The following is a 12,236-nucleotide window of genomic DNA, read 5'->3' on the forward strand; positions in this document are numbered from 1 at the left end:
CTGCCTTCCTCTTTGTTTCCTCATAATATGATCCATTATATCTTAATGTCATCTATCATCTGATATCTTCTTCTATCCCGAACTCTTCTCCCGTTCACCATTCCTTCCAGTGCATCCTTCAGTAGACAGTTTCTTCTCAGCCAGTTACCCAACCTATTCCTGACCAGTTTCAGCATCATTCTTTCTTCACCCACTCTTTCCAGCACAGCTTCATTTCTTATTCTATCTACTTTACACGGTCTATTCTTCTCCATATCCACGTTATTTTTTTAATATATCAGAAAACAAAGTCATTCCGTACCAAGTTTTATAAGTACCGATACAGACTTGTAATCATAAAAGTCTCTTTTTGAGTGTTTAATTTGATCACTTTCCTTACATAAATGTAGCCAGAATTCCTGTTGTGACCCTCGAACAAAGTAAGGCAGCTAGACTAAAACAGTACTGCAGTTACGTAATAAGACTATTTGCTACAATACATATTATATTAGTAGGGTTAAGGTAAGTAGTGACTGGTTTTTAGTTGTGAGGATGTTAATTTATTATATTATTATATTCACATCGAAGAACAAGGATTTGTTTGATGCACAATTTTGAATGAGCATGCGCAACTCAGATTTACTGCTTCGTAGACGCTACTGATCCGTGCACACTCTAACGGTAGAACTCGGAAGTTCGTACTAACGAACTCAGCGCCCCGATCATTGTGTGGGGAGCAAGAGAAGCGGTCAGACGTGTTTTCGTGTAATGGCGGATAACTCCTCTTCCAACGGTGAAATTAAATTTAATACAGGAAATAGTGAAGATATAGACAGTTCAAGTGTTGGTGAGACAAATACGAATACAACACAACAGGACTACAACACTATGAAGAGTGCAACTGGTGAAATGGAAATGGAAACGACCCCTTCGGCAGATAAAGTCGGCGACTATGTTCGTGAGCTGCTGCATGAAAAACAAAGCTTGGATTCGTCGCAGTGGCCGAATGCGCTGCGGCTTTTAGATCAAGGTATGATGAAAATTTCATTTAGTACGAAGGTGTATAGGTTATTACAGATAGTGTAATGGTAGGCAAGGTACGTATGTACGGCAGAAATAGTTTCGTTATAGGCTTGGGTATGAATGTAGCTAACGTATAAGATTCGATATCTATCGAAGTGAGAACAGCCGTGAAGTTAGCTGTGATTCATCGCGTAGGACGTTGAGGTTACACAATAAACTCACATGCTTCACTTTTAAGATTATGCAGGGTTACACACGAATACTTCGAGCGTTGTGAATAATATAACAATTATTACATTTATATTTACTTTTATAGTAATTTAGTCTGTTAGACTACAGATTCCACTCATGCCTCAAGGTCACTGGGGTAAATGCTAAGTTATTATTATTATTATTATTATTATTATAATAGTAGTAGTAGTAGTAATAATAATAATAATAATAATAATAATAAATATTCATCAGAAAAGCTACACTGAAGAAGGCACAAGTTTCTTTGTTTCACTGGCTTCTGTGAGATGTAGTAGGTACCTTTTGTATTATAGTGATAAACGCTGGTTTTAGTTTGCAGCAGCAAATAGTTTCAACGTAATAAATTGATACTTACCTGTATATTTTAATGCACTACTTGGTACAAGCCATTTCCCTAGTAAGTTAATTGTGGACCTCTCATGTTATGATGGTAATTAGTAACGAGTGAGGGAGGGAAGCTACAATAGTGCATTACAATATACAGGTAGGCCTAAGTATCAAACTGTTTTTGTGTTGAAACTATTTGTGGCTGCAAAGAAACCATGTGTTTATCACTTTATACATTTCACAAAAGCCGGAGAAGCAAAAGAAAATTGTGCCTCCTTTGGTGTATTTTTTCTGGAAAAATATCATGGAGGGCACTAACCTTCCGTTTCTGTATGAGCTTATATAATACACAAATTCGTTGACTTGCCAGGCTAATTAATAATTATTAGGTGTAAGTTCCTAAAGAAGCCGGTTGTTAGGTTTTTTCCCGGTTTTTGTATGATGATTCACCACAGCTGCTATAATGTACCTGTACCACATCACGTATAGATCTGTATTTTATGACGTCATGTAGCAACGTGTTTATTTCCTTTACTGGTGTAAACCCTCCTAACTTATATTAAGAAGTTCTTTTATTATCTAGGTAGGCTAGTTTGAGTAAAATATGTAAAGAAGATTGACCAGAACGTTTTCAAAAGCTTACTCTCTCGTTATAAACATTACCTTTGTTTAATTATCTTCAATATATTGAATTGTTGCGTTGTTTATGTTGTTCTTCAGAGCTTTTTAATTTTCAAACAATTATTTGTTCAGAAACTCTTGATCTTAATTTTATTCCCGGTGTAATGAGATAGCTTAAACATTTGAAAATGAACTGAATAAAATGCTTGTTTTATTGTAACTAGACATATTAGGATGCACATAAATGAGGTAGTAGTTTGGATAAAGACCATTTCATTTGTATCATTTAATTCACATGAAGAAAGACTAAGATTGTATGTTAAGAGAGGGGGAAAAAAGGTTGGCTAATGAAACAGTGTAGAATTGGTGCAGTAATTAATTTAGACCTAAATAAAATTGTACATGGCGGTTTGAATTTATTTCATTTGTAATTTCATGTGTTGCAGTATAGCCTAGGCTTATAAATTTTAAGCAAGATTTGTCTCCTGCATCAACTTTCAGAATTAGTTCTGCAAGCAGACTTATTTGTGTTCTTGTAGCCTACGTTGAAAAAAAAACCTCAACTTAAATCCTTGTCTTTGAGAAGCAACCTTCATTATCATATTAATATTAATAAGCTATCCTTATAATGATTTTGGCCATCAATAGTAGAAGTTAAAATTGAAAATGAATAATCTTTCAATTTATAAGTAGGGCTATTAATAAGCGTTGGAAAGCTAGGCCAGATTAAATCCCGTAATCAGTCTCATTGAAGCATAATGCTATTGTGTTACATATGGTTGAGAAATATGAACCATAACATTACAACAGTTACAAGAAATAACGGTTTTTATGATAAATTGCTGGTCATAGAGTAAAAGATGAAATTAAGATACCGGTAAGTTACTGAAGTGAGTTTCATGTAAATAGTTGAGTTTATTTTTTTAGGATTGTAAAAACATTTAAATATTATCCTCTAATTATGTCTCGGTCTCCCCAAAGGTATTTTTCCCTCCGGCCTCCCAACTAACACTCTATATGCATTTCTGAATTCGCCCAGGCGTGCTACATGTCCTGCTCATTTCAAACGTCTGGATAATTAGGAACTTATCATGTCAGGTGAGGAATACAATGCGTGCAGTTCTGCGTTGTGTAACTTTCTCCATTCTCCTGTAATTTCATTCCTCTTAGCCCCAAATATTTTCCTAAGCACCTTATTCTGAAATACCCTGAAGGGGAGATGGCTAGTTATTATTGTATTTGGGAAAAAAAAATTGCCTGTAAGCAGCCCAGCATAGATTTGGTTCTAATGAATATATCTTTTTGAATTTTTTTGTGCCGAATGATGGAGCTTTTGGCTATTGAATTAACCTAGAATAGTTTCCATGTAGCTACTTCTTTGTAAGAAAAAAATATATACCTATATATTTTTTAATATTAAATGGATTTTTTTAGTGTATTGTTACACAACATAACGATGGTGCACTTAATTAATTTTCTATAGTTCTGATGGTAACGAAATTTTGACCACTTATTGTCAGAGGAAACTCAAGTAAAACTATGCAATATCTTTTTAATATGTCCATTATTTTGGTATTAAGGCTCAAATGAAATTCGTTGTTGAAAAAAAATTAATTTTTTCCAACTAGAAGAATTTGAATACTGAATCAGAAATTTTTTTAGTTACTTTACAATAATTGCATGGATGTGACTAACATGTATGGTCTATTAACATACTACCCTGAAAATTTCATAATCTAAACTTAATTAATTCCAGAGAAAAATGTACCGGTACTGACATGACGAAAAAAAAAAACTTTCAGGGAGAAAGAAAACAAAATTATTTCTACCGTACAAAGAACAACTATGGAAACTATTCTAGGTTAATTCAATAGCCAAAAGATCCATCATTCGGTACAAAAAGTTTCAAAAACCTATGTTGATTAGAACCACATGTATGCCAGGTTGCTTTCAGGAAATTTTTTCTCATTTTCCGCACACCTTAACAAACATATCCCCTTAATCTATGTTCCTCTCTCAAAGTGAGAGTTCAAGTTTTACAACCATGCAGAACAACCGGTAATATAACTGTTTTATAAATTCAGATTTTTTGAGAGCAGACTGGATGACAAAAGCTTCTTAACTGAATAATAAGACATTTCCCATATTTATTCCTCCCTATTTCATTTTATGTTTGTTATTGTTGCTCCAAGATATTTGAATTTTTCCACCTCTTCAAAGGATAAATTTCCACAATTTGAGGAAGGTGGGATATGATGGTAGAGATTGGATTAATCTTGTTCAGGACAGGGATTGATGGTGGTCTTCTATAAGGGCGGTAATGAACCTTTGGATTCTCTAAAAACCATAAGCAAGTAAGAATTGTAAAACAAGCCAAGCTAAAAATATTGTATTGATGGGTTCATAGTTTGTCACATAATATGTAGGTGTGTTGTTCAATCATAGACCTTCTGAAAGGAAGTAAAACAATCTAGGTAACTATGAAACTATATTTCTTAAAAATTGTTACTCTCTTCAAGTACAGAATGGTCCTTTAGACTAGTTGTAGTGTTGGTGGTGATTACAATTTGAAGTTTCTAAAATCTGTAGTACCTAATTCTCCAGGAAATCTACACCAAAACACGTGGTTTTAATTTGCAGCCACAAATTCTTTCAACATAGAAATCGTTTGGTACTTACCTGTATAAATTCTAATGCACTGTTGTAGCCCCCTCCCCCCACCTACTTGTTATAAATACAACACTCGAGAGGTCAAGGGCACAATACTAGGGAAACTAACCGTTCGGAATTCGTCTTGTAGCTCTTACATGTTATGTTGGTACCTAATTAGTAACCAGTGGGGGGAGGACATAAGGCTATAAGAGTGCATTAGAATATACAGGTACCTGAACCGGTAAGTATCAAACGACTTTCATGTTGAAAGTATTGTGACTGAATTCTAAAACCTCGTGTTTATCAGTGTATACATCTTATTAAAGCAAAAGAAAATTGTGCCTTCTTGAGTGTTCCTTAACAGGATAATTACCACCTACATTTGCGTTTATTTGTATTTTGCAGTTGTAATATATGTAGGCCTGTAGAAGAATTGCAGAATAAACTGGTTTCCATTCATAAGGTGCTAGAATTGCTGGACTTGCCCTCCATCGTGTTTGAAGCATAGGCCTAATTGTAGACTCTGGAAAAAATTACATGCAATATTAGTAGCTATTTCTAATTTTTATTATATATATTTTTTTTCAGTTCAAATAATGTTCTTGGATTTTTGTACGTAGGCTACTTTAGATTTGATATGTATGATCGAAGAAAATAATCTCAGGGCGTGAGATCTGGTGACCTGGCTGGCCAGACATTTTTAATGGTAATTCTCTCCCCAACAACCCTGTTAAATTCTTGTAAGAACCTACCCTCTATATGAGCAGCTGTGCTGAGTCCTGCTGAAACAGACTGTTTTTCTTCCTCTGTCAATTGCGGAACGAATCCAGGTAATATTTTATTTATGTGGACATTAATAACAATTGGTAGAAGAACACTACCCAATAATTTTATCCACATTCAGGGCACATCAGGCACCTGATGTTTTACGGATAAAGAGCGATTTCATGAATTAAATACTGATTATATTTGAACTCCAGAACCGATCATTCTGTTTATCTGTAGTTCTGTTCAAGCGAAACCTAAGTTTCATCAGAAAAGTATACTAAACGTGAATTTATTTCGCTATCATATACACACTGGAGAAATCGTATACAAAAATTCTCTCTTGAGGCTGGATCATATTCACTTAATTTATGGACCACTGGTTTCTTGAGGTAATTAGACTTTTAAAGATTTCTTGCAGAGATTGTTTCAGCCTAGGATATATTTAATGTAATTTGTCTTCTATGAGAATGCGAGGCCTATCAGATTTTCTTTTATTCAGAAGTATTACAGCTGATCTTCGATGTGTGAATGAAAATTTGTTCCGAAGATTGCTATTGTGCATCACACATGATGGAGGACATTTCCATCTTATGAATGGAAACCAGTAAATAAATAAGACAAGTCTTGTTTTTTTCTTGACGTGATTACGGGACAGATTTGACTGGAAAGAGGCAGTGCGGGCTGGTGCAGTGCATATTCGTTAGTCACTGTGCTATCTTAAATAATCTCTCTATTTCATTGTGTAGGCCTGTACTGTAAGTGAAGATTCAATATTTGTGCAAAAGAAAGATGCTGAAATAAATATAGGAATTCTTTACAAAGATGGGCAAACCTAACCTGAAACTACAATAGGGCAGTTTTTAATTGTTATTGTTAAAATTAGTTCTGATGAAAAATTATAAAAATAACAAAACTTAAATTTAATGAATTAGCTATCATTTTGTCATGAACAATGGCATATAACCTGGATTTAGACACTAATGTAGCCTAATTTAATATGATTTGCAAGAAATAATAGATAAAAATAGCATATTTCCACCCTATATGATGCAGCAAACCACTACTAATGTATACATACATTTTTATTACAGAAAACACAGTAACATAATAAACAATACATTCGATGAAAGCAATTTTCACAGATCAGACTGTCGTATTGACATTACCAGTTCAATATTTACTTCTGCTAGGCTATCAAGTTTTGCAATTTTTTATGTCATGATTTGTAGCATAGGCCTACACCTAACTATATCTAGTTTTTAATTTTGAGTAGTTTTCCAGATTTATTCTACACAAAGACAGTAGGTCTACAGTAAATACAGACTATACCATGAAAGTGCACGTAACTTGCAATGCATTTCTCTGAGTCTTGTACAAAATATTCATTGTCAATTATTTTTATTTCATAGTTTTTCACCAAGTTATTGAGATCTACGAACATAGCTCAAAGAGTAGTGTATTTGCCTGCTGATTTGAGGCTGCACTCGAGTGTGGTTTGATTTTTGATTACCTTGTTGGGTTTTTTCCAAGGTTTTCTCCAACCATGAGGCAAATGTGGGATAATCCATGGCAAATCCTCGACCTCATCTTGCTAAATACCATGTTGTCACCAGTTCCATCAACGCTAAATATTCTTGTAGCTAGTTGACAGAGCATTGTTAAATAATGAAATAAACAGTATATTGAGTCGATTGTATCTTTTATTTTTAGGCTAAAATAATTTCTGGAAGAGAATCTGTTCCTCCTGAAAATCTATTAACTTACTAGTAGGCTTGCTAGAAATATTGTTTATCGGTAATTTGAAAATTCTTTCGTACTTTAAATTGTTTCAAGTTAAATAATATGTATCTTCAGTGAAGAAACTGTTAAACATATGAAATGCAGTATTTAACACTTGGATTAAATGTTGATGGTTAAATCCTGTTCAGAACTAGGCCAAATCCAATTATGACAATTGTCTGGCCTGTTAAAATTGTTGTTGTTTTCTAATGCCAGGCGTTTGACAATAAAGTCATTTGACCTCTTGCACTCAATATTTTTCAAAGATGTTATGGTCAGCCACTGAAGCACAGATTTCGAGGTGTTCCGAATCCATTTCTTGGTTTGAGTTGCACAATGGGCAGTTAGGAGACTAATATATTCCAATTCTATGCAGGTGTTTGGCCAAACAATCATGGCCTGTTGCCAATCTAAATGCAGCTACAGACGATTTTCGTGGTAAATCGGGAATTAACTGTGGATTATGATGCAGAGAGTTCCATTTTTTCCCTTGAGATTGTGTTATCAAATTTTGTTTGTTGAAGTCTAAGTATGTAGATTTAATAAATCTTTTCGCAGAGTAATACGTAGTTTAGTAACAGGTCTGTAAGTAGCAGTGCTGCCCTTCTTTGCTGAAGCATCCGCATTCTCGTTTCCCAGGATTCCACAATGGGATGGATCCATTGGAATACAATTCTTTTATTGAGTGATATTAATTGAGAGAGCATTTTAGTTATTTCTGCTGTTTGAGATGAAGGTGTGTTTTTAGAGACTGTTAAAATTAAGTGGCATTCACCAACCCTGCATAAAGTTGCTGGAAAAGTTTTGTAGCTACACTGAACATTTTCTCTCTGTGACATAAGACAATACAAACAGGTACACATACACATTGAAATAAAAAATGTAGAATTTTCAAATTGACATAGCTTTAGTATTAAGTATTAAAATAGGCAATAATGATTTTTCTTTCCATACTTAGACCCATTACTGTGAGACGAAGTGCCGGTTTCTTTGTAGTCCAGACAATACAAAGTTTTAAGCCAGCTTTTTGTGGTAAAAATAGTGAGATACAAATGAAGGGGTGAGAATGAGATAGTCCAAAGCCACACTTTTAACAAAAACGTTTTTTTTGTGTGAGTTAATTTCTTACATGTATGGGGAAGCTACTAGTAAAATATTATAAAAATTACTCAACAAATGACATAAGTATATGCCGATGAAATTATGATACTGCACCCAATAACATTGGATTTTTAAACCTTTCATATGCTCTTCTGTAAAGTTTTGTTTGTGTGGCTTTGGACTGTATCATTCTCACCCCTTCAACTTCAAAATATTGTCCTTGGAAATATATTTATATGCAATTAAAATAGTTTATGTATATCTAGGCCTATACCTAAAAACTGTGCTATGGCCCAATTTTTTTTTTGAGGCAACACAAATCTCTTGTGTATAGACCTATGTAAGGATTTTTTTTTTCATCGTAAATGGTTGTTGAATAAAGCGGAAAGTATTATAAATAATTGATAGTTTTATAAGGCATTCTGTCACCATAAATCAGTGATTTTTATAATCATAGGTAATATGGACTTGGAATAGTTTGGATCTGAACTAATAATTAGGGACCGGATTTTTATGTAATTACATATTATATTCCTTTCAACCTAACCGTACACAAATAACAAATCTTTGCGAATCTTGTAATTACTATTAATATATTAAAATTTGATACTACATATTTTTACATACTTACCCCAAATTACATATTATGGCTTGGTATTACATAAATCTACATATTTTGGGGTTTTATTCATTTTTACTTCTGTAAAAGGAAAAATAAAACTTCTGCTGGGGAAGTTTAACAATTTGAAATACACAGATTTAAAAAACCTTTTTACCTACCCGAGAAAGGATATATTTCAATACGAAACGTAACATCTTAATTCCAGGAAGTAAAAGAGGCACTCACCCCTTACCACCCACTGTAAATATGAGTGAACAGAGGCAACCTCTTTCTCATACAATTACTTTGTATTGTAAAAATCAAGAAGGGAATAATCTCATACGCATAAGCGGACGACATAGTAGTAGGGTCTAAAGACCTTACACAGTTACAAGAAACAATAAACATCATGGTAAAATGGTGTAATAGAAACAAATTTGATATAAATGTGGACAAGACAGAAATGATGATACTCAAAAATGGCGGAAAAGCACCAGAAAAAGTAGAAATCATCATGAACAGAAAATTAAAAATTGTACCAGACTACAAATATCTAGGCTTAACAATACAAACCAGCGCAGATATTGATATTAAATATTTTCATTATTTTACATATTTTGGTACATATTCAGCTTATTTTTCTTACATAAATATGTACATATTTTACACCTTGATATTACATAAAAATAAGTTCCCTACTAATAATTTATTATGGACTTCCTGTTAACTAAATTTTGTACTATTGAGTTAAGCGTCATGCCTAGACTTGCATTATGGAATAAGCTGTGGTTCGAGCTCTCGTGGGAAGGTGTTCTTTCATGAAATTGCAGCCAACGTATGGTGCCAGAGTCCACTCGGCACAGTGGTGATTTAGGGAACTGTGATAGGTAATGAAATCTGGTTATGCGATCCAGGTATAACAGTTTGTGGGATCAGTGTGCTAACCACACGATACCTCTGTACTAATTCTTTTCTGCTGAGTCATGTGGATGTGAGGCCAGCAGTTAACCGGCCAGCCTGGATCTGTATGGGCTGTTGCATCCAGGATTATTTTACTAATTTACCACCACAACTAGAAAAATACATTCATGAGAATTAAATTGCCACAGGATACAAAGAGTTCCAGTTTTTGTGGCTCCTCTCAACTTTGAAGTTAAATTAATTGTGGTCAGAAACATTTGAGTTTGCCAGCAAATACTGGGAAAAGTGGACTGGTGTGTGGTATAAGTTGTTTAGTTTTCGTTTGTTTCCTCAACAGTGTTTTATATTCTTAATTATTGTGCTTGTGTACACTTGCCTTATTGTTGAGAACAATATTAATCTTTTTTTAATTTACTGCTTCAGAATAACTGTAACATAGTATGCTTTTCTGCACTATAGTTTTGAGTGTTTAAAGGAGACACACAGAAAATGGGATTAATGATGATGATAATAATAATAATAATAATAATAATTTGACAGTGATGAAAATATTTCTAGACACGTTTATAATTTTTCGTTCATTCAGTGGAGGGGGTCGGGGTAATTTGGGTATAAGTTACAATTTATTGAATAAAACTTTACCGAGTCTTCAAACACATGCCAATTTAATATAAAGTAGAACTTGGTTATAGCGACCTCGTTTTGTGCGACAGACACCTCGCCTATAACGTCAAATATTCTGTGGTCCCAACTAATTCCCCATAAGACATATGCTTTTCTACCTTGCTTAATACGACAAACGCATATGCGTCTACCTCGCATATAACGTCATTTTCAACCTCAGTTTGGAATAAGATTTTCTAAGAACCAAAATATTTTAAGAAATATTTTGTTGAAATCTGGCCCTGACAAATTCTTTACAGTCTCCTTCTGTCATAGACCTCTGGAATACAGGCGGATTCCCCACCCCATTGTAACCTGCCCGAATTCATGCGGTATTAGATCAGTTTCGACAGGAAGTTTTCACTAAGTGCACGCATTTTAACGCAGTATGGGCACTAAAAGAAGTGAGTGACGCTTTAGAAGTCATTAGAATTATGATCATGTTCTATGAAGCTAGGGAAGGGAGCAGTGAAATTGCAACTGAAATTATGAACATAGAACGTAATTTAGCCCTAGAAAATGTGTATTGGGCAAGTAGAAGACAACAGAGTAAAATGACTGATTACTTAACTTCTAAGTAAAGTAGTTTGGTGAGTACTGAACAAACTGTTTTAATACAGTACACTGTATTTATAATTGTAGGCCTACGTGTATTTTATTATGTTCATTGTAGGCTTAAAAGTCAATACATAAATCTATACTAATAATAAATCTGTAGCCGAAATTTTTCTGGTAATTTTCGATTTTCCAAAAATAATTGGTCCTAACTTATATAATTAACCACCCTGAAACCGAAAATCGCTTTTTTGAAATTTTTGTTTGTGTGTCTGTCTGTCTGTATGTTTGTTGCCTTTTCACGCGATAATGGCTGAACGGATTTCTATGAAAATTGAAATATAAATTAAGTTCGTTGTAACTTAGATTTTAAGCTATATGGCATTCAAAATACATTATTTAAAAGGGGAGTTATAAGGGGACCTGAATTAAATAAATCGAAATATCTCGCTTATTATTGATTTTTGTGAAAAATGTTGCATAACAAAAGTTTCTTTAGAAATAATTTGCGATAAAGTTTTATTCCTTGAAAAAGTATGATAGGACTGATATTTAATGAGATAAATGAGTTTTAAAATTAAAATAACTGCCATCTAAGGCCGTATAATGAAATAAAAAACAAATGACTTCGTATATAAGGGGCCTTGGACAGCAACAATCGAAAGCTATGAAAGATAGCCTACAGAGAATGTTTGTGTTTGTATGAAGTAATATCGGAAGCTAAATTAACCGATTTGTATAATTAATTATTATTTCACCATTAGAAAGTGTAGTTTCTCTAGATGGACATAATGCTATAATGTTATTACAGTAACTTCTGATATAATATAAAGTAATGTAATATAATATAACATAATATGCAATATATAATATAATTTAAGTTATTTGAAGGGTTTAGAACCATAGTGGGCCAAACGCCATTTACTGAATACGTAGAAAAGAAGGGTTAAAATTAAGTTATTACCATAATGCAATGGAAACATATAGCAAGTGA

At 33.5% G+C, this 12,236-nt stretch overlaps 1 protein-coding gene across 3 annotated transcripts in view; it reads left to right on the forward strand.

Moving 5' to 3' along the window:
- The first annotated feature begins 598 nt into the window (after positions 1–598).
- The window catches only part of LOC138696838 (KH domain-containing, RNA-binding, signal transduction-associated protein 2-like), a 638,287-nt gene continuing 626,649 nt past the window's right edge, over positions 599–12,236 (forward strand). For 2 of the 3 annotated variants that reach the window (XR_011331474.1, XM_069822283.1), the window contains exon 1: positions 599–1,009. Coding sequence is in view for 2 of the 3 variants with exons in the window: in XM_069822283.1 (XP_069678384.1) it covers positions 748–1,009 (262 nt within the window). In the remaining variant the exon portion in view is untranslated. The remainder of the gene's footprint in view (positions 1,010–12,236) is intronic. The other variant, XM_069822284.1, reaches the window with a different exon arrangement.

The sequence above is a fragment of the Periplaneta americana genome, chromosome 3, assembly GCF_040183065.1.
Source record: "Periplaneta americana isolate PAMFEO1 chromosome 3, P.americana_PAMFEO1_priV1, whole genome shotgun sequence".
NCBI lineage: Eukaryota > Metazoa > Arthropoda > Insecta > Blattodea > Blattidae > Periplaneta > Periplaneta americana.